Source organism: Plodia interpunctella, chromosome 20, assembly GCF_027563975.2.
Source record: "Plodia interpunctella isolate USDA-ARS_2022_Savannah chromosome 20, ilPloInte3.2, whole genome shotgun sequence".
NCBI classification, from domain to species: Eukaryota; Metazoa; Arthropoda; class Insecta; order Lepidoptera; family Pyralidae; genus Plodia; species Plodia interpunctella.
Window position 1 is genome coordinate 2342220 of NC_071313.1, and position 22903 is coordinate 2365122.

General features: G+C 34.7%; 4 protein-coding genes across 5 annotated transcripts; 2 read left to right on the forward strand and 2 right to left on the reverse strand.

Moving 5' to 3' along the window:
- Positions 1 to 785: 785 nt before the first annotated feature.
- On the forward strand, positions 786 to 4400 carry LOC128678562 (uncharacterized). The gene is made up of 2 exons (XM_053760161.2): positions 786 to 1794; positions 1971 to 4400. The coding sequence occupies exons 1-2, from the start codon at positions 1003 to 1005 to the stop codon at positions 2436 to 2438; spliced, it is 1260 nt and encodes a 419-aa protein (XP_053616136.1). The 5' UTR covers positions 786 to 1002; the 3' UTR covers positions 2439 to 4400.
- Positions 4401 to 7485: 3085 nt separating this feature from the next.
- On the forward strand, positions 7486 to 11787 carry LOC128678561 (uncharacterized). The gene is made up of 6 exons (XM_053760160.2): positions 7486 to 7646; positions 7964 to 8117; positions 8487 to 9222; positions 10036 to 10191; positions 10545 to 10654; positions 11094 to 11787. The coding sequence occupies exons 1-6, from the start codon at positions 7577 to 7579 to the stop codon at positions 11428 to 11430; spliced, it is 1563 nt and encodes a 520-aa protein (XP_053616135.1). The 5' UTR covers positions 7486 to 7576; the 3' UTR covers positions 11431 to 11787.
- Positions 11729 to 15093, reverse strand: LOC128678566 (uncharacterized). Its single transcript, XM_053760166.1, has 5 exons — positions 14940 to 15093; positions 13961 to 14115; positions 13028 to 13199; positions 12477 to 12572; positions 11729 to 11920 (listed from the first exon to the last, which is right to left on the reverse strand). The coding sequence occupies exons 1-5, from the start codon at positions 14982 to 14984 to the stop codon at positions 11792 to 11794; spliced, it is 597 nt and encodes a 198-aa protein (XP_053616141.1). The 5' UTR covers positions 14985 to 15093; the 3' UTR covers positions 11729 to 11791.
- Positions 15094 to 15452: 359 nt separating this feature from the next.
- Positions 15453 to 22522, reverse strand: LOC128678643 (uncharacterized). Of its 2 annotated transcripts, none has more exons than XM_053760308.1 (6): positions 22415 to 22522; positions 17202 to 17458; positions 16859 to 17099; positions 16432 to 16596; positions 15819 to 15875; positions 15453 to 15691 (listed from the first exon to the last, which is right to left on the reverse strand). In XM_053760308.1, the coding sequence occupies exons 1-6, from the start codon at positions 22451 to 22453 to the stop codon at positions 15488 to 15490; spliced, it is 963 nt and encodes a 320-aa protein (XP_053616283.1). In that variant the 5' UTR covers positions 22454 to 22522; the 3' UTR covers positions 15453 to 15487. The 2 variants fall into 2 exon arrangements, with proteins under 2 accessions (XP_053616283.1, XP_053616282.1); XM_053760307.1 differs by having other exon boundaries at positions 16393 to 16596.
- Between the last annotated feature and the right edge of the window lie 381 nt (positions 22523 to 22903).

Consider the following 22903-nt stretch of genomic DNA (forward strand, 5'->3'; position numbering starts at 1 on the left):
GATCCACAGGCGGGCGTCTTTACCATTACACCACCACCGCTTCACTACACAGCAAAAATAGAACACGTACACATAATTTTACGTCATTTTTATCAAGAGATACCTCCGCTGCATTTATGGTTATGCCAATACCCGACACGTTGGGTTCATGTTGTACCAAACTGTAAACAGTGTGCCTAGTGCTAAGAGACTGATGTTTATATGAAAGGCATTCCTCGTTTATTACGTACGTACTGTAATGGTAATTTATTAATTAGTGATGCGGATAAATTATAAAACGTCTTTAGTAACCGATACTGAAGATCCCATGCCACTATCATCTTTCAAACAAAAAATCTAGACTAACATCGGTTTATACGTTTAGAAGCTACGATGCACAGACGGACATATACCTATAGACATGTCAAAGTAACAACACTCCTTATGGATAAAGTTAAAACAATCAAAACTTATCAAACAAAACTTTTCAAACACATAAACTGTCATATGATTGACCGTATATACAGAGGTACTTGAATACCTCTATCTAAGAAGTATGTAGTAAATACCTCTAGATAACTAGTATTTATACATATAATGAAATATTCTCGATGATAATGTCAATATCAACAAAACTGTGATAATATGAATAATAAAAAATCGATACCTATTATCATACACTGCCGGCCATCACTGACCAAAGTGAGGACAATTCAATAATCTAGTAGGTACTATACGCACGCTAAAATTAGATTATATCGCTGTTCTGCACAGTGATAGAGACGGCGATATACGCGAAGTTAGTCGTAGTTAGGTAATAGTAGAAGCATCCGGCTTGGGTGGAGTGATAAACAAACAGATTAAAATAGCGTACACATCAGTCCGCTTTTGGGGCGTTGTTAATCATATATATCGGGGTAAAAACTTAAAACAGTCTAGCCATTTAGTTATTAAAACTTATAACGTTATTATCCTACTCATATATTATTTACAAGTGCGCCTATTTAACACCTTTATAACGAAATGTCAGGATTCGACTTCGTCGGCGAAACATCCAGTGTAAGTACAAAACAACAAGAATATATTACTGAAGTACTACAGAAAAGGGGATACAAAGATTGTAAAGTTCGTATCGAAGTAGTTGGTAAAGCAGGTGATAATTATGTGGCGAATGTTAAAAGAATCGTCGTCGAAAATAATGGTGAAGATGTTTTTAAAATGATCGCAAAAATTGCGCCAACAAACGAGTTTTCTAGAGCCTCTGGCGCCTCTATATGGTTCAAAAATGAAAATGTTATGTACGGTGAAATTTTTCCTAAGTTTCGAGAATTGCAAAACGCTGAAGACATTTCCGATGACAATTATAAATTTGCAGTACCTGAATGCTATGGGATTTTAACAGAGGAACCAAATGAATTAATTCTTCTCGAAAATTTGGAAAGCTATGCTATATTGGACAAAGCGCAACCTCTTACAAATGAAAGTGTGAGGATTATTTTGAAAAAGTTTGCCATCCTTCATTCACTTTCATTTTTATGGAGGTCGAAAAATTCTGAAAAGTTTGAATCTACATCAAAAAAACTTATTAATATATTTGAAGGCATGGCCAAAATGCCTGGATTTGATGTGTATTTGGAAACTGTTGTGAACAATTCAAAAGCTATCATGAATAGCGAGGAATATGGAAAAGTTTATGACGTTATCACAAAGCAATGGCCTGAACTGTTGGAAAAACTGTCTAAAGTAGAAGCGACTTCAAAATATTCCGTATTTATACATGGCGACGCATGGATCAATAATATGATGTTTAAAGAAGTAAGTTTCAATTCAGTCATATTTATTATTGTTGCCTAAGTAACTTTTTTAATAGTTTAGTTTTATTAAGAGTTTCTGGATGTTAGTTTAAATAAATTAAGTGTTAGTAACTCATGCTTACTATGCTGGCGAAACCAATAAACATAACGTAACCTTATTACGTACGTATTTTTCAGGAAAATGGGCAATTGGACTGTATCCCCGTTGACTACCAACAATCGAAGCTTGGCAGTCCAGTATGTGACGTCCTGCATTTGATCTTCACAAGCACAGACCACGGCACCAGACATCAACATTTCTACGAGTGGATCGATTACTACCACTCCGAATTGGACAAATGTTTGTCCAATTTCGGCTTGAAAGTAAACTTCATATATCCTAAGGACCAATTCGACGCAGATTTAAGAAGATATTCAAAAGCATATTTTGTTGTGGGATATCTTATGTTTGCTCTTATGTTTATAAAGCCAGAAGATGCTGCATTGCTTAAGGAGTTAGGAGAGAAGGCTACTGGAAGAGATAGTATGAGCGAAGTGTTTGCTGGCGCGGCCGAGGTTCTCGCTAAAATCGACTGTATATCATTGAGAGGCAGACTGGTCGGTTTGGTAGATAGTTTCAGAGAGTTTGGTTTCATTGATTTGTAAATTTGACAATCGTATCTTTAAGTATTATAATCAAAGCAGTCTTTTTATATCGTTTGTTTCGCGTTGCCGAACAATTTTTGGTAAGGAGTCAAAATTATTAGAGAAATTTCACTGTACAGCTGTACAGACAAAGCGTAACGACACCTATACAGAAGATGCTCATACGACTGAAATATATATATCCTATAGTTGCGCTGGACCATTGTGACTCTTCTTCAGGTGTTCCAGATCTTCGATTTTTATACATCAACAGGCATTTCCTAGCATTTTCATCAGGCTGATAAACTTTTGTTAAGGCGTCAGTTCCATATTTCCTATAATTTCGCTGGACCATCATGGGTCTGCATCGGGTGTTCTAGATCTAAATTTTTTATACCTCAACAGAAAATGCTCATCAGACTGAACAACTTTTGTTAAGACGTCATTTATATATTTCCTATAGTTTAGCTGTACCATCATTGTTCTCCATCAGGTGTTCCAGTTTACAAAATCATTTATATCCTATATTATGCCCAGGCATAATTGCTACATAACAAAAACGTTTCATTCAAATCCGTCCAATAGTTCCGAAGATTAGCGGTACAAACAGACATACAGAGTTTTTTTTTCAGATTCTTTCTCTGTTGCTATGACTCCATCGCCTAATTTTTTTTATGTAAATATATTCAATGTACAGGGTTTTTTTTTCTACTGTTTTATTATATATTGATAAGATTATGTACTCCGTAAAGGATAAATATGTGTCTATTGAATAATATTTTTGATATTGCTATCTTATAGTGTAAGTAACCGAAAAATAATGTATCTGAATTATGTACTTCCATATATAGATTTAGATTATATTAGCTATCGATAGGCACTATCGCTAGGCGATGTAGTGAGTGTTATCTAAGGTGTCTACAAGTATTTATTAATAGAGCGATGCAACGTAATCTATGTACTTATAACCAAGTGTATGTTTGTTCATTTTATAATTGTAAGTTAATTGTGTTTCACATCGATATAAGATATATATAATATATATTATAATCAGCACTCGGAACACAATCATAACCTGTTTTGATATAAGTACCTTTTGTAGTTCTATGTACATTATGTACTTTTATATATTATTAGAAAAAAACATTGTAAGAAACAATAAAGGTAAGCCCTTCTGGCATGATAGGGACCAACACTGAACAAATAAATTTCTTTCGGCATTTCTTCTCAGCAGTGGTCGTTCCGAAATGCCAGTAGTTTGTAGCTTGTGAGAAATAACTATAAATATAAAAATTGACGAGAAAAAGTGCCTGTGATGGTCTAATTTCTAAATAAATGATTTGAATTTGACCGAGCGAGCGAACCGAGCGAGGTCTCACATTCTACTTGGGGCAAAAATACATTTTTTCTATGTATGTATGTTTGTATGTTTGTTTGTTTGTAACGCGATTACTTTCCAACCGTTGGTACGATTTTAATGAAAAGGTATGTAGGATCTGTCAATGGAATTTTTAAGTTCGTGGGGCAACAAAATCGGCTAAGCCGTTTTTGAAATACTCGCAATTTTGTAAATAAATATTTTCTTCGCGAAGTGAGTTTGTATGTTTGAGGCGGGTAATCTCCAAAGCTACCAAACTGATTTCAAAAATTCTTTCACCATTAAAAAGCTACATTATCCGAAATTGCTATAGGCATATATATTTGTTTTGAAATAAAATAGTTTTCAGCCATATCAACAAACACTTGTAAAATAATCAGAAAAACAGCGCTACCGAAAATCTTAACGTGCGTGCGCTGGCCCTACTGTTGGTCATACATGCATATAATGTACTACAAAAATATAGGTTTTTAGTAGATCCATAAAAAAGTCCGCGACACTATACATCTATCTTTTATAATTAAGTAACTATAAGGCATTTTATATGTAAAAAAAGTAATGTAAATTAAAAGGTGCATTTTGACAATTATTACTACACAAGCATATTAATCCTTATAATTAAAAGTTATTTCATCATCAAGATAATTTCATGACGATAAATTTTGTCCTTTACAGCACATAAATTGGATAAATAGATTCTGAAATATCGTGGAATTAAAAAATACGCACGCTAAATTATTTTATGTAGGTAGGTAAGTCTATACATATATTGTTGAACACGGCACGCGCCGCCGTGTGAAGCCAAAAGACTATAATCCTCAATCGTATTCCTCATGGTTGAAGGTCGTGGTCACTACGTGGAATGAAACACACGCAACAACTTTCTTGGCATTATTAATGGAGTGGTTTGCCATTGCCTTCTCCATTTCACACACAAGTCAATAATAATCAACCAGTGTGCAGGTTTCCTCACGATGTTTTCCTTCACCGGAAGCAAGTGGTGGTATATGAAAACTACTATACATGAGTCAGATTGGACAGTGAATCTGTTGCTCTTTTCAAAAAGAAGATTGAAGATATGGTGGACAGCTTCCAAGATTTTGTCTACCTCGATTAATTAACAAGTCTACAATGTCTTTAAATTAAATAAAGTAAATATTTTTATTAGTGTGTGTGTGTTATAGCTTACACTGGTGTCAGATTGAAATGGATTTGTTATGCATGTCACACATGCTTTGAATTTAATAAAATAATAATGAGATGAAAATCCCGGTCAACCCTCTTTGGGACTGCTATGGTTGCCTATTAGTCTCTCATTTGTCCCGTAAAGCCATCTAGTGGGAATGGTGAAAACCGGGCACTCATTTTGTACGAAACTAATTACAAATATAACTTTTTTTCTGTGATGTAAGTATAAATTATAAATTTTTGGATTTTTTCCTATATCAGCATAGTTCAACAGATATAGGGCCAACAACGGCATTTCCATGCAATGAGGGCTATCGTGAGGTAACGTCGTTCGTATACCCACGGCCGAATATTCTAATTAGTCTACCACTACTGTGCCCTTACTTTATCCCAAATTTCGTGATTCTAGATCATCGGTAAGTACCTGTAGGTGTTGATTCCTTTGTAAAATCTCAAAATGCACTCATTTGTATATATGGAATAAATTACAAATACACTTTCCGATGACCTAGAATCATGATATTTGGGATAAAGTAAGGGCACACTACGCTGATATAGGAATAAATCCAGAAATTCGCGGCGAACAACTAGTTAAATAAATAAATATATAAGAACAAATCTCACAGATTGAGCTAGCCTCAAAGTAAATTTGAGACTTGTGTTATTTATGGGCTACTAACTCAACGATACTATATTTTATAACAAATACATATATAGATAAACATCCAAGACCCGGGCCAATCAGAATCAACCGGACTAACAACAGACTACTGCTAATACGAAAGATCCCCGACCGGGGATCGAACCGTATCATCGGGGATCAAATCGAAAAAAGGGAAAAAGTATGCATTCTCTAAAAATATAACTATACTTTTATTTTATAGCAAATATAAAATAAAAACAAAAGCTTTGGTCTATACACGGGCACACCCTGGAGTGCAATGTGTTGTCCGTTATACCAACTTTTAATTTGCTCCTCACAATGCAAGTGTTATTCGATATTGAGTGCTATCCCCGAAGCAATAGAGTATAAAGATTTATGTGCAGGATCATTCGTAAGTTTGTTGATACCTTTATAAGACCCATCTAAGTTATTGCCTTATTGGGTAGCGTTGTAAAGGATGCATGTACTCTTAATAACACTTTTGAGGTTAGTATTATCTTTTTATTGGTGCTATCGGATAGTAAAGATACTGGAACTATTATTAATCTGTGGTAAATCTTCGATTAACTGTAGATTTAACGGCTGTGGTAGACTAATTAGAATATTCGGCCGTGGGTATACGAACGACGTTACCTGACATTAGCCCTCATTGCATGGAAATGCCGTTGTTGGCCCTATATCTGTTGAAGCTTTATATCTCATAGTTGACTCATACGAAATGAACGGTAGGATATGGAGTGGTCATATTTTAAGACGGGAACGGCATAAGGGCTAAGTTCCGAAATTATAATAGGAAAAAATATTCAGGTATTTCTATATGGCATTAACTCCATCTTTTGTAGTATATTTTTTTATAATTTTGTTCGTAATAATGTTTTTTTAATTAGCGTAAATTTTACTTAGCATACATTATTCAAATAAATTTTAAAGTACGTTAAATACATTAGAATATAGCCCAGTAATATGTATGTAGCTAACGTAACCTTCGGGAACGCCAGGTCCTGCCAAATGCTGAAGATGCCTAAGAAACTAGGACGATTTGCGTCTTCGTCAAACTTAGAAACTGAAAAGTAATATTATTTTAGCCCAGTTTAATAAATCTAATTTAATTTATTTAAATGTCTCCGTCGGCACTTTTCATAACGTCCTTTAGACTTTACTAGTACTTTCATTACGCTTTCATGAAATTACTACACTAGTTTAAACAGTTTTTTTGTTTTAAATAATAGAAAAATATTTTGCCGCTCGTATTAAAAAAAAATATTGCAAGAGGAAGGGTTCTAAACATTTTTCCGATGGAATTAGTAATTCAAATAAAGAACGGGGAATATTTCCAAGGGAAATGTTTATTTAGTTTGCGAGCGCTTGTATTTTTGTTCCTGGGAACGTGACAATTTGCATGTTTTGGCGCGAATTTAGGTATTATTTTATGTGGTGGAAATCTTTTGAGGTTTCTATTAAGGTTAAGTTAAATAAGTTAGCTAACATAATATTTATTTAAAATCAAACTATAGAGGTAAATACAAGAAAAAAAATATTTTTCGTCCGATTTTCACATTAATAAACATAGATAATTTCATCGAAGTCAGTTTCATGGACATAAGTAGGCTTCATCTAGGAATAAGTTTATTGCATGATTTGTTTACGAACAATCGACATGCGAAATACTACGTTTATAACTTTTCAATAAAAACACTAGATGGTGCTGCGTGTATTTTAAATGCGCTCTCAATATTTTATCCAATTATCCCAAGCGAAACCGAGGGTAAACTGCTAGTGCATAATAGTTAATTTGTCATCGATATATAAGGAAACCAATACGAAATATACATAAGGAAAAAGAACATTATTATTAGCACACCAGTCCATTACAAGTTATACAGAGTTATGGCGAACAAGTGATAAAAAAACAAATGAGAAAAAGCAAAAATGAAACATTTAACAGTGTCACACGTGTTTCTATTGCATTTATTTGTAAAAATGTATCCGATTGTGCAGAGTAAGTCGGTTTTAAAAATGGAATAACAAATAACACAGACTATTTAGACAACTAATAAGACATTTGATAGGGTTTTTAATGTAGCACTTTGTTTGTATTTTGATAGCGTTAAGTAACGAACTTAATTTTCATAGATGATAGAGAGACTACCACTCGCGATTTCCCTGTTACTTCGGAGCCCCGAGGCCCAGGACTCCCAAAAAAATCAACAATTAAATTTGAAGTTTACCAGCTATCTGACGTCATCCCTCTTTTGGGATGCTATTTTTGCCTTTTGGTCCTACTACTCCTATTTATTGAAATGTAAACTTTTCCAGGCTATAATTACAACCAAATTATTTTATGCACGACTACGTTTAAACTTGACAGTATTGAAAAATCATTTGTGGATGTGGCCAAAGGTTTGGGTTATAAATATGAAATTAAAAGAAGCGCCTGTGATTTGGAAGAAATATTAATGTTCAGTAAAAAGTAAGTACCTAATTCTACTTTCAGAAAATTTCATTTAATATTTTAAGCTTTTTTGTAACCAAATCTACTTTTCTATTTCCCATGACATTGCATGCGTATAGGAGTGATAAGCATGGCCTATTTCTACTATTCTGGCTTCTTACGTTAAGCTACCACTCAGTAGAACTACTGGGAATAAACTGATGGTGCCCGCAGGAATTAGACTCCCGATGAGAGAACTCCTCAGTAGTTAACTACGCATTGAATTCACCAAGATTTGAAGATAAAAAAGCTTGTGTCATTGTTGTCATTATTTTTTGTAAAATTTAATGAAATTGTAACTTTATTTTATAAATGGTATAACAGTATAATTGATAGATTCAAATTTAGTTTCAGCAGCATAGTCATCAGTTTTAATGTATTTAATTTTGGTAATGTCAACGATTCTGTAATGAATGAACTAGAAAACCTTAAAGACATTATGTTAGAGCGCTACAGTAATTTAAATGATAGTATAGACATGTGTGATGAGGAAAACCATCAAATTGATGCATACGGGAGAGGCTGCAAGGATGCAGAATTTAATCTCAAAACAAAGGCCTTTATAGGCTCTGTCGAGAAACACATAGATCTTTATAATGTTTTTAGAACTATAACAGATAATAACGATAACAATTATAGAAAAAAAATTGTGGTTTGCACAGACTATTGCCACTCTGTGGACAGAGACTATGAACAATTTAGCGTTTTTTGTCAATCATGTGATATAGATTTAGATTGCTATGAGAATACAATAGCTTATGTTGTACCGTCTCCTGAGAAGGCAGGGACGCCATGTTTTGAAGACGTACCAGTTATATTTTATGATACTTTGTACATCGAACCAAAGTCTGAAGAATATACAGAATTTGACTACGAAATAAGTACATCGACTTTGCACTGGAAAGTAATATCAAAAATTACGATTGATTACGTTATACGTCAGCGCAGATGGAAAAGGGCTGCAATAATATCAGATGATTCTCCTTTAAGTACAAGATTGACAAATGATCAAACATTACATTTTACAAAATGGGATATATTGTATACTGTCCGTTACTGTTCTGAGATTGGAGAATTTGACGAGGTAAAATATTTCCATTATTCGATACTGACATTCAAAAAAGCAGTAGTAGAAGTATCTATTGCCTAACTTTCTATTGTTCCCGTCCATTTCGTATTCTGTTGAATCGACTGAAAGATATTTCTTTAGAAATAAGCAGAAAGCACATGCGTAGTACCATAGATAAAAGAAATATTATTTTAGTACGTAACTAACGTCCTCAAGGAAGCGGTAGTGTTGTAATGGTTAAGACGCCCGCCTGTGGATCGAAAGGTCCCAGGTTCGAATCCCATTCGCGCCACATGAGTTTGTATACCAATCTGACTCATATATAGTAGTTTTCATCGACCACCGGTGAAGGAAAACATCGTGAGGAAACCTGCACACTGGTTGATTATTATTAACTTGTGTGTGAAATGGAGAAGGCAATGGCAAACCACTCCATTAATAATGCCAAGAAAGTTGTTGTGTGTGTTTCATTCCACGTAATGACCACGACCTTCAGCCGTGAGGAATACGACTATGAAGAAGAACGTCCTCATGCTGTCTCTCTCTGTTTCCCATATCGTGTATGGTACGGTATGTAAAAAAAGCGAAAACTTGTGGACGCAACACAGACCAGGCTAAATGGTCTGTGGGACGCAATGACATGTTACGTTGCTTTATGTTTTATCACGGAATAAACACACTTACACGTGTTGTATGGTAACCCCCTTTGTACCAAAAGTAATAGACAATCAGAAAATGTAATAAATATATATAGGATTAGGTATAAACACAACATCATATAATCTACTTTATAAACCGAAAGTTGTTAATTTTTTATATAATTTACAGGCACTATCATTATTTAATGAATTTAATGTCGCTGTTATAATTGTAAATGTTGCCAAGGAAAACTTAGCTAAGTTGAGAAGAAGCGCACATACCTTAAGAATGGCCTACAAAGATGTCGTTTGGATTTTCCCAAGACACCACAGAAATTATATCAAGGTAAGAAAATACCATAAATGTAAATTATTGGTCACCTAAAAGAATCTTCTACCTTTTCAACACTCTGACGTCAGACTTTATTCAGTTCACCAAAAAGCAATTCAGATGACGTTTACGCCCACCTACTACCGTAAAGGTGGCAAGTAGTCGCATACACACTAGTGAACTTAAACTGTTAACCAGTATGCAGGTTTCCTCATGATGTTTCCCTTCATCGGAAGCAAGTGGTGGTCGATGACAACAGCGAATTGTCGTGTAAATTAATCTAATTATGCTGGAAGAAAAACGACTTCTTCGTTTTTATGCTAGAGAGATGATAATCTATTATTAACTAGAGTTTTGAACATTTTCAGCACTTCAAGTACAGATCTTTCGTAAACTTAACACAAAGTTACATGGACGCTCTTAAACTGGTGAAGAATGAGTACGAGAAATCACTTGGAAACGAGAGAACATTCAGAAAGCAAGTTTTTTTTTATTCTGTACAATTTGTTTTATTTCTGAACAAACTAAGCTTGTAATTTCGCTTCCGTGGGTGTTTCAGAGTTTAGAATTATTATTAACAATTTAGTGTAGTGGATATCAAACAGAGCGACTTTTTGCCTTGAAGATATCAGACGGAATTCCGTCTGATATCTTCAAGGCAATAAAACCCCTCACTTATTCTGTCTCTCTCTGTCTATGTTATAAAATATACACAACTGTTTTGAATTTAGAGGATGCCCCAATCTGGGTGATTGGTCCATATTAATATTTTATTTATTTATTTACATTCACATAACACTAATTTCTAAATAAAAAAGCAAATGAAAGACTTTAATAATATACAATGTAACTCAACAGGCAAATAGAATTAATATCTGTGGCAGATCTCATAATCTAGTAACCATTTATTTTCTTAGGGCACTCAAGAACTATATTCCCCCGGTCACCTGCCCACCAAGGAAGCAATATATGGTTGAGATTCCATCAAACTTTGCAAATCTAAGAACGCCAGACCAAAACTGCACAATACGAGCCCAAAACTTCTACTTTCCTTGCAGTGACATGCCGATACTTTACATTATCTTGACCCCTTCAATCTTTTTATTAATTGTTTTCATCGTTCTGGCCTTCTTTAATTCCATCAAGATGAATACCTTGGAATACAGGCCTTTACATAAACCGGAGCCGATATGGCGAAGGATATTTCGAAGAGGAAAACCAAGGGCAGAGCGATATGTGATGCAGCCTTTGTGACAAGATTATTAGATTCAATGAATACACATGTTCAGGCAACATTCCCCCATATACTTAAACTACCTTTTGGCAGTGATAATCAGAAATTAGATAAGTACACAAAACATGGTCATCGTAATGAAGAAACAACGGAGGAGAAAGCTAAAAATCTCACAACATGAATACATTTTAATCATCTGGAGATTACGTAAAATGATCGTGATCTCCTCTTTCAGCCATACCTACTACATTATTCATTAGCTTCATCATTTAGTTCTCAATTTCTATAATTTTTGCTTGCTCGGTAATACAAAAACATACATATATGTGAATTAAAACACTAACCGTGTGAATTATCTTAAAATAAAATATACCTATTTACTCAGCCAAGATTTTTAATCAATTCTTTTAGAAACTTAACATCCTTCTTTTCGTGTAGCATGTCGTCTTCAGGCTCTGTTGACGTGGAGGTGATGTGGTGGCCTGACACGTCGTAAATCAAAGAACGAATCTACAAAACAAATTGAGTGTACTACTAAATAGAGTGTATATCAAACAGCCTTCAAATTTTGAGAATAAAAAAACTTAAATTATGTTGAAAAGAGAAATCTCTTTTCAATTTTCAAGTTTACTTTTTATACTATACTATACTATATTAATTTACATATAGTATCTCTCTTCCTCATCTTCGCGTGTCCCTGGTTGTATTCGAGGAAGAAAAATAAAATGAAGATTAAGCCATTAATTTTGAAGTTGAAGATTGAGGTACCCTTCCTTGAGAATGCTACTTGTTGCCTATCATCCTAGTCGCTTCGTACGATGTCCACGGGAGACTATGGAGTGGTCCTATACTAGGGCCAAAACAAACGACATGGAAATTAATCTCCATAAGACTCAAACTCTACCTGAAACTTAACAGGTCAAAATTGTAACCTCCTTTCCTATCACAGAAAAATGTCGCTATTCCAAAAATCATACCAATAGAAATCATACAAAAGTACCTACTTATACGGGTCAATCACATGTGATTTTAAATCACACGTTAGTTTTAATTATAAACAACTCACTTTAACATTAACAACCCTTAAGTTTTGCAGCAGTTTCAAAGCGGATCGCTTCTCAGTAGGGTGTGATATCTGATACAAGCGCATGGCACGGTGAAACTGTAACAACGAATGGAATAATTGTAAATTTTTATCATTTTCTATCATTTCCTTTCCGATTTAAGTTGAATCATCTAAATTTGTATAATTTGTCTGCTATTTAGACTCGAAAATATGAAAAAGAAGCTGAATCATCGTATATTTTTGTTATTTATTAATAAGATAGATTGGAAGACGCTAGGGACATGAAGTACCTAATTAATTGTATGTACTTCTCCAACAAATACCATGTGATATTCAAGATGTATTTCTCCAGACGAGCTATTCAATAATGAGTTACAAGCTGTCCTAACAAACCCAAGAAGTGCTCGCTTGATGGCGTCAAGGACGACTGGTGTGACGACTAGGGATGCCGACGACTGTGCGAAGTGGAGACTTAAAGTAGGAAAAAGGTCTCTGGACTCCGACGCTCAGGGGCTGACGAAGGGAACCAGGAAATGGGAGAGAGATGTTACCCGCTCCAGCAAACACCAGGTGTCTCGGTACTGCTGCAGGAAGATCAGTGGAGCCAGTGTGGCTGCGTAGAATGCTGCCTCACGGTCCAAGATGTCTTCCCCCTCGGACATGCCATACACAGTGCCACGAAACTTGTGAAGGAAAGCTGCATTCGCGTGCTCTTTATCGAAACTGTAAACATAGTAGATTAATTTACTTTGTGTAAATCGACCACTTGAATTTCTGATGATTTAGTATATGTTCTTAAATCCACAGATATAAGAACATTACTCTTTATCTGTGATAAACGCTGGCTTAAGAAATACGCATTAGACGAGATCTAAAAACACATCCTAATTACAGTGATGTCATTAATACTCGACTCATTACAACAAGGTTCGTCAATAAATCTTGAAGAATAAAATATGATGAAACATCAATGCTAAACTCAAAGGATACCACCATCTCCTAATTTTGACATAAACTATATATATGTAGGTCTCATATGACATTATTTAAATTACCTATAAGAGTATATTTCTAATGCTATTGATGGACAGCAATGGATTTTCAAAATTTTCGTATTAATAATTTAATAAGATTTCGCCGCATGTAACAATTTCATTTGGCGATAATTATTTCCAATTAGCTGAATAATGACCGTGCTCCAACGCCTCTGTTTGTGTTTAATTATATCGATATGCTTACAATAATATCACATGTTATCCTCAACTAACCTAGTTACAATAATTATGCAAAAGCGAATTTAATATTTACAACGGCAAACTGAAATTTAGTCATCAATCATACAAATGCATGCATAAACTTTTGCATCCATACTTATTAATTTTATACTGCCTGTGGTTCCAAAGATAGAGATCTCAGACGGAGCAACGGACATAAATAGGGTTAATTTTTTGCCATTTAGATAGAACCCTAAAAAATATACTTACTATGGCAATATGGCATAAAATCTCCTGACAATGTCTTTGGGGGAGGGCTTGATGCGCAGACACATTACATTTTCGTCGTTCAGCTTCTCATTCCTGAGCCTCCACCTTTCTTCAGGCAACTCGAAACCCAAATCGTAGGATTGTGACGCTGTAGACTGAAAATGTGATTTAACTTAAATTGAAAAAAATATCCTGCCAACTACTTATATCATTGTTCTGTTTAATTAATACAGCACGGATTTTGATACGGTTAACACGGTTGGATACGAAATTTCTTGGGAAAGGTATTTTTGTCTATGTCATCATCGGCAGCTCTTTACATCGTACTGCTGGGTATAGGGTTCCCTCAATCTATGCCATTCACTGTGTCTCATGCTGTTCACTATCTAGCTTTCATCGAAACGAAGCAGGTTCACTTGCTAACAATATTTCCAGCAATGCATGTTAGAATCAATTTTTGACATATTTTTTTTACATCAGACAGGTAGAAGTAGAGGAGACTGACACAAAGTGGGATACATAGGGACACATAGGCGGATGATGATGCATGTTAGAATCAATTTTTTATCTGCCTACTAAATTTATTACAATAATATATAATTATCTCCCTCTATTCATGAACACTTGAAGTTCACTGCCAAAGATCTGAACCAAGCAACATCTGTAGTTAAAAGCTAGGTGTATCTAAGTTAACCCGAATGCAGCATTTTAGTTTTAGGAACTGAGAATATTATGCAAATGGTCTGACTGCTAAGAATGTAGTAATGGCCTGACTACTAAGAATGCCGAATACCGTGCGAAGTGGAGAAGAAAACACAGGAAAGAAGGCATTGGGCTCCAACGCTTTATTGCTAAGGAAGGGTAAACGATCCAATAAGAGAGATTGTGTAGAAACTGACACAAGAGTTTTAAGGGTCTACCGATCTTGTTTATGCAATCCACTCTATAGCTTTCCCTTTTTGAAACAAAGGAAACTCACCACCATTAAAAAACTGAGCAAAACACCACAAAACTTTGAGCCCATCTTAGTTCATTCATGATATTTTGGTTGCTAGAAATATTTCTCATTATTTTTATAATAAATATTCTTTGTACATTGTGGCTCCGATCTATCAGTGTCAAAATGAAAGTGAGAGACATGTTACAGAGATTAGATTCAAGAAGTTTATGTAACACAAATCTAGCCTCAAATGGTAGTTTTCGAATATACTCTTAATATTGTTTTTTAAATCGCCATACTTTATGGACCGAATCTATAACCACGCAATGGCTTTACCATACTAATTTCAACACAGATTATAATATATACACTATTTTAAAGGGAAATAATATTATATCTTGATATAGATCCTCAAAAACTTTACTTTCAAGAGTACAAGTCTAAAGAAAGAGAAATTAGTAGTTATAATCTCTTCATTGAATTAGATAGTTACCACCTCCTAGTTGAAGGACATCAAAAATAGAACCGCAGAATATTCTGGCAAGTTCAATAAAACAGAAACACTTGTATGCCAAAACGTTTTTTAATCATAAATCGTAAATCATCATGGTGATCCAAAGCATGTTCCCGAGCAGGCTGACAAAGCGGCAGAGGTCGAGGGTGGTCGCTCCAGCTGTCATGAAGACTGCATTGTCTTTGTTGAAGTCCAAGTTTGGGAGGCGCTCGGCTTTAAATGTTGTGTTCGGCTCGAGAGTGGTCATGCCTATAAGTCTCTCCAGGTTCTCTCGTTCCTAGAAAATGTTAAAAAGGCATATCATAAAACCAAACAGTAGTAGTAATAAAGAAGTTAAGGATGATTAACGTTGAAGAAAGAAAACAATTTACTACTTTTTTTCAATGGAAAAACTATATGCTTACTAGATCGTGTGCTCTCAGCGGCCTTTTAACTGCTTTACTTGTGGTCTCTTCAGTTTTCTGACAAAAAATAACATAATTTAAATAATTTGGTTATGAGGTACATTCTAGATCTTCTATTTTAACACTTTTTTTTGTTAATAATACCTATATATAAGAAGTGATAAGATACCTTGGGTAGATCCATTTGACGTTTGACGACCTCGGTGGCGAAGTGGTAAAGTTCTTGCCTCTGAACCGAGAGGTCCCGGGTTCGATCCCCGGTCGGGTCATGATGGAAAATGATCTTTTTCTGATTGGCCCGGGTCTTGGATGTTTATCTATATATGTATTTGTTATAAAATATAATATCGTTGAGTTAGTATCCCATAACACAAGTCTAGAACTTACTTTGGGGCTAGCACAATCTGTGTGAGTTGTCCTAATATATTTATTATATTCATTATGCGAAGTTTCAATTATATTGATTACCAGTTCTAAAAAGCAGTCGTCAGTCGCGTCCACTGTTATGAATTCGAAACCCTAACATATTTTACCAATCCGTATGTAAGTATGTATATCATAGATATTTTGTAACCTCCTGTATATATGGATTTGGATTCATAGATGCATTAACCACTTTGACGTCCTTCTTGGTGTTTTTCTTCTGGTACATGTTTAGCGGCGTGACATTCTGGATGAAGTCCTCCATGATGTACCGGACCCTCATTATCAGCGGCTCCAAAGTCCGCATGTGCTTCGCTATCTGTGTGGGCTTCGCTATCTCCAGGTATTTATTCACCTGAAAATATCGAACATATTTTAACTTTATCTATTACTTAGTTTTTCTATCGCAACTGGTAGTGAATCTGTTACCAATATGGCCGCAGTTTATATATTTACGGGATATAAAGTTAAAGGTCTAATGAAGCAAAATGGTTGATTTGATGGCATTTATAAAAGAAAAGACCACAGATGCGTTGCGTCTATATTTTTTTTTTTCTATATTTTCTGTTTCAACCATATTTTCATACTCTTCTTAGTGCTGCGACAAACATACATACCTTCTTGATTGGACACCACCCGTGCTTGGCCAGTGTGGGTGTATCCGTCGCCATTAGCCACACCATAGACAATATCCTCGGGAAGGTCGTATGCGGCTCTCCCATCATCACCTTTGGCGTTTTCATCAAAGCTTCAAAATCTGGCTCCGCCTCCATTGCGGAAGTTTCCACTAACAATTTTGCACGAACCAGAACTTGGATCAATTCAAGAATTAGTGTGTTGTCGTCACCTTCTAGATTTCTGAAAGCATTTATGTATTTGATTCCAAAGTTAAGAGATAACAATGTAAAAATTAAATAATGTAAAAAATTACATTTTAGTAAAAAAAATCTAACACCTTACTTGAGTAACTCCAACATGAGTCTCCCTATTTTTCCGGAGGATGGCCTCAAATACGATATGCAGTCAGTATTCAACATCTTCATGGGCGGCGCGACGTCTTTCTCGAAGGCTGACACCAGCTCCCGTTGTCTGTTGTCCTCCACCTTCAACCAGTCCAGCGTCAGCGACTTCCTGACGGCCGCTATCCTGACCTGCTCGGCAAGGGGCGTGGTACGGCTCAGGTTGTACGGATAGTAGAAATCTTCGGCGGCTGAACACTGCAAAAGAAATAAAATATTGTTATTTTTATGAGTAATTTTAAAACAAAAATTATGGACTTTAAAAAACATTAATTAAACCTTTTTAATCTTTAGTTGATTGAGGTGAAATTTATACAAAATATTGGGATGAATCCAACGCTATCCAGATAAATGCGGCCTTTGAATTTCAAGACTCTTGGCTGTGTCTACCGCGTGAGGTATAAAGACGTAATATTGTATCAATGATATGGCGACAAGTCCGGGCTCATGCTATCAAATGCGATTAGCTATACTGCTAACATAAACTATACTAAAGAAAAGGCATTTTGATATCTAGAAAATACCTTTGTTAATAAATAATTACACTCGAAATAGACGCGAAACAAAGTAAGAAAATAAAAGTAAAATACATCAGTGGCCAAGGCAGCTGCTGTTAGAAGTCAAAATTAGATTCGGCAACTTTTTCAATTCGACGTCTTAGCCAAACTCCCATGACAACAGAAATGAGTTTATGAAAATTCACTTTTGAACAAAAACTGTAACCTGCCGGGTCTCCGGAAGTTTTTGAAAACATTCAACAAAAACACATAGACATTAATATTTGATACGCTTTGGCAAAAACTAAATGGCTATATCTAATTTGGTTACGATAGTACTCGTAGGAACCTTGGCCCTCGATCCGCGAAGGGATAATATGTGTAAATGTTTTTCACCGCAAGCAAAAAATGATTTATGCAAGTAAAAATGTGTAGTGAACTAATGTTTTTGTGTTTTTATTAATGTTGACATGATTTTGTTAATTGTGTAGGGCAAAACACGCGCTATGGCGGGTCCACAATGCGTAGTTTTGCCAAAGCTTTATTTCAACTTAGGATTAATATAATTATAACATTGAGAAAAGATCACGGTTACATTGAAAATTTGAAGAACATTTTGTCCAAAATTCCGAATGAATTGAAACAAAAGTTTAACAGTTGGATTGGAATACAGATTGACAATTTAATTATAAAGTATGTAACATGGAAAGTATAATACAAAGTCGCAGCGAAAATAACTTTTTGGGCTCTAAAAATATTTTATTTTAATAACTATATTATCTACGTTTTGTTTTAAATTTTTCTGTTTTTTATATTTTTATTAAGTAAACGACAACCATGTCTTTTTTATTTAGCAGCAATATAAATTAAAATTAACTTTTTAGGAAATTACTTCCGTGGTATGTTTTACTGTTACTTTAGAATGTACATATAGCCTTGATCTAAAATATGATTCATTTTCAACTTTAACATGATTGTTAACATGTCAGGGTTCTTAACAAACAATTGAGAGCACAAGCACTCAATTTTCTAGAGATATTTTTGGCATTTAAGTATCCGTAGCGGATCTCTATTACACCACAGTGAAAAATTCTGCTGATGTTGACCACGGTAAATACAACATTGTACAATTCATGTTCATATCTACTTATACATAATTAAAGGGAACAAACATAGTAACAGGGTATGAAAATAAGAATTATACATACAAAGAAATGTTTTAATTAAAATTAAACGCAGTTAATCCAGGCCTCGCTGGATTTGCATACATTATGCTAATAAGATGAAAATACGTGGGATTCACAACCCTAATAACAAATGGCGCAGTTTTTGCGTTTGTACAATGTGTAAATATAAAGACGAGTCTCATTCATTTGAAAATAAATGCAATGTTTTATTTGTAATTTCGGAAATTAAATCCTAAATTGTTCCCTTCCATTTTTTTATTTCTTCGGTTCTTCTTCACCTGCGCTTTGAAAGTGCCTTCAATCACTCTGAATACAAAAAAAAGGCAATATTAGGCAATAAGTGAATAATGTTAAGAAGAATTAGTAGGTAAAGAAAAGAATAAATTGAAGCCTGGAAGAATTTAATATTTAGAAAATATAATTTAGATGAATATTTTAAAATTAAACTCGATCACTCGTCTCCACCCCAAAGACTGTTCAAGGAAAGTTCAGTTTAGTTACGTAACGTACCTATGTTACTTTAGTTTTAATTTCAACAGTAATTTTTAGGGAAATTGTCTTTAGAAAAAAAACTGGCTCTTAGAGTTCAGACACAAAATTGTGCTACTTACTGTGACTTCTGTAACTGTACAATGAAAATCTGGGTCTGTGGTGTCCCCTGTCGGCGCCAAACCGCAGTCCACTCGCGATTCTATTTCATTTTCGCGCGGACCAGCTGTACTGAGCAAATAAAACTGTTGCTCTGTGTACCTACATGTTAAAATGTAATATTTTGCGTAATATCTGCCTCTGAGCATCACATAGTTCATTTATTATTTATTTACGTTTATTACAAAGGGGCTTTTTCTAGAATATAGCGGGAAGAAAAAAATATATATTTCCTTGTTCTAAACAAGAAAAAGAACACTAAGAAATACCACAGATTAGACAATACTTCCAATAGTCTCTACTTATCTACTACTTATTCATAAAGTACAATACACAACAAACTATATACCTAATTATTAACAGTCTGACTGACAGTCTTTGGAGAAAATTAATTAAGTTGCAATTATTTTTTTAATTTTAAAATATTTCAGTGGTTCATTACAATCAGCGAATCTTAATAAGAAATACTCACAAGCCGAGCAAACACGAATGTTAACAAATGGCGAATGATAGGTAGGTACCTAATCCATTTTCATGCGAACAGAGGATCTCAATCATTTCGGGTCGTTGCCCATTTTTCCGGCTGTCTTAGACTCAAAGTATATTATCAAGTTCCTAAAGGATATTCAAGATTGAGTAGCGTTATATGCATTGTTACGGGTCCAAGGTTAGGGTTAAGGTCTAAACAAATTTACATCGTAAAAATGGTTAATGGCCCATCAACCCGCGATGGGGTGTTAGCAGCCGACGACTTTATTACTGTATAAATTTCACCTCTCTCACATCTTATTTTTTAGGGAAATTTAATTAAGTCCGGCGAAATTTTACCGTCCGCAGAGCACGTTAGTTTAACGGGTAATTTATGTATTGCTTAATTAACGGTATTTTATGCAACCGGGCTTGAAATTTGAAGAATTTGAAATGATGAAAAAATGAAGATTATGAAGGAAAGAAACGATGTAATTTCGTCGGTACCAGGTTATAGTTTACGACGATTTTGTATGTAATTGTTCTCTAGGTAGATGTGAATATATTAGACGTTGTTAGAGGGAGATACATACTTACATAGTACACAATAGATCTAAACATAAAGTTTCCTTCTATTTACAAAGTGTTGCATATTTGAGTGCATATTACATTTAATTTTAAAAATCTTTCTAATCTACTTAATTGGTCACTAAAAATCCTTAGTAAGTATACGTAGCATGTAAAACATAGGCGGGTGAATTTCATGAGCGTTTTGAACGCCGCCGCGGGCTATCATTAGTGTTTGTTAAATACACAGTAATCAACTTAATTATCCTATTTTATAAATAAGTAAAGTACTGGTACAATGTTAATTTTAAAAATGATTATTCAAAAAAATATGCGACACTAATGAAACGCTACACGCCGCGTTCAAACAGTCGTGAAATCCACTCCCCCAGGCCACGTGAAAAGAGTAAGTACCTAATTATTATTTTCTCATATTACTGATGGTAGTAGATTCAGCCTTTTATTAAAACCGCTATAGTCGGCACCAGACTTAGGTAATTAAATACATAAGCATCTTATTACCTAGGTACCTACCTAATTTAAATAGGCTTTGAAATCAAAGAATCGTTTACCAAAAATGTCGCAATGAAACATCAACTCCACAAGTCCATTAGAGCCTTTAACGGGTACCAGGTGTCCTACCCTCATAAAAAAGTGTTATGGGCCCAGATTTACATCGCGGAAAATTATTTCAACCAGCTATCTATCGCACTGGTTTATGAACGTAGGTAATAAACATCAGGCCATTTCGATAACTCACTGATTTCGCTGACCGAAGCGCATAAATAAAATTAATGGGGAAAAGATGCTTTTGTAGTAGGCGGAAACATTTTTATATCATCATTAAGCCACGATAAATACCGGCTATAATTATCAGGCAGTGTTTATGTTTATTCGGTAATATTGGGTATGCTACGTGAATACAAGAAAAAAATAAGCTTTGGATTAATTTGATGCTACCGATAAATCTATCGCACAAAGAAAGTCAGACCACGTGGCCAGAACGTGCAATTAATGTAGGTAAGTAGGTATAAAATTAGTAGGTACCTAGCTAGGTACATCTAATCTAAGTACATGAAAGAAAACCAAAATGCTTGTAAAGAGAGGCAGAATACACATGTACCTATCTGTCGATGTGTGTTTACCAATCACACTCGTTTTATTTAATTTTGCAAATTAGACTCAAAATATATAAACCTATAAACCTATGTTCAAAATTTTTCTCTGGTGGATTCAGAATAACCTAAAAATTTACTACATTATATATTTTCCCTAAAATAGTGGTATTTCTGTAATTTCTAGGGCGTGAATATTATGATATAGTGGCAGTAAGGAAGAGTCCCGAATCACGTCACGGCCAAGTTTTATGATGCGAGAAATTAAACTGCCCACGCCGCCGTTCTGCTCCGTGCTTCTCAGAATCTGGTGCAATTTTACAACACTAATTTTGTACACAAGTTTATGATTTACCAAGTTCTCTCATACAGTTATTGCTAACTGTATGAGAGAACTTGGTAAACCAAAAACTTGTAGAGTTGTAACTAATAAAGTTTTTATTTATATAAAACAACTAAATGCGTATCTGGAAATTGCTACTTTAGGAATTTAATGACAAAAGTTATCTACTTAGGTAGGTACCTACCTATTTGTTTCAAGTTTTACGTGTAAGCAATTTCCAATAGAAGCATAAACAAACAAAAAGTTAAATAACCATTTTGTTAACAAAAACCCGTTAAAATGGCTCAATTCCTGAATTTGCGAGTTACTTGAGTAAAACGGAAACTTACCATGATAAAAATTAAGGCAAACGGATACAAATAAATCATTTCAAAATAAATTTAATAAACTCTAAAACAGTCATGATCCCAACAAATGTCATAATATTTTTTAAATGTATTCTTCTACCTAGAGTCATGGATTTAGTAGTAAGTCTTCTGTACGGAGTAGGTACGTACTAATTCCATGCCTAGAGTACAGAAAATTCGGCCGTTCGGTATTCCTAAACAAAATGTATTTTTTGGTATGTAGTTTCTAATCGGTGCGATTAAGTTCTTCAACGAAACTAGTTATGAAGAGGATGATAAAGTCTTCGTTCGAATTCGGTTACGAATGATGGTTCGACGGCGGCTGGCGGGAGATTTATCTCTCTCTCGCACATATATAAAACATTTCATCTCTCTCTCTATTTCTGAAAGTTTATAGGTACTTGCGTACTTATCCTTATCGAAATCTTTGGTTCGTTGTTGCACTTTGCACATCGTTTGCGCTTATTCCAT

Bases quoted from the DNA above. Each gene is read 5' to 3' on its own strand.
- LOC128678562 (XM_053760161.2), top strand. From the start codon at position 1,003: ATGTCAGGATTCGACTTCGTCGGCGAAACATCCAGTGTAAGTACAAAA. The intron at 1,795-1,970 runs GTAAGTTTCAAT...CGTATTTTTCAG, and splicing joins ATAATATGATGTTTAAAGAA to GAAAATGGGCAATTGGACTG.
- LOC128678561 (XM_053760160.2), top strand. From the start codon at position 7,577: ATGAAACATTTAACAGTGTCACACGTGTTTCTATTGCATTTATTTGTA. The intron at 10,192-10,544 runs GTAAGAAAATAC...GAACATTTTCAG, and splicing joins ACCACAGAAATTATATCAAG to CACTTCAAGTACAGATCTTT. The intron at 10,655-11,093 runs GCAAGTTTTTTT...TTATTTTCTTAG, and splicing joins AACGAGAGAACATTCAGAAA to GGCACTCAAGAACTATATTC.
- LOC128678566 (XM_053760166.1), bottom strand. From the start codon at position 14,984: ATGGGCTCAAAGTTTTGTGGTGTTTTGCTCAGTTTTTTAATGGTG. The intron at 14,116-14,939 runs GTGAGTTTCCTT...TCACATTTTCAG, and splicing joins TGCTCAGTTTTTTAATGGTG to TCTACAGCGTCACAATCCTA. The intron at 11,921-12,476 runs GTGAGTTGTTTA...TTTGTTTTGTAG, and splicing joins TAAGGGTTGTTAATGTTAAA to ATTCGTTCTTTGATTTACGA.
- LOC128678643 (XM_053760307.1), bottom strand. From the start codon at position 22,453: ATGATTTATTTGTATCCGTTTGCCTTAATTTTTATCATG. The intron at 16,597-16,858 runs GTATGTATGTTT...CGATATTTTCAG, and splicing joins GGTGGTGTCCAATCAAGAAG to GTGAATAAATACCTGGAGAT. The intron at 15,692-15,818 runs GTAAGCATATAG...AACATTTTCTAG, and splicing joins CGCTGAGAGCACACGATCTA to GAACGAGAGAACCTGGAGAG.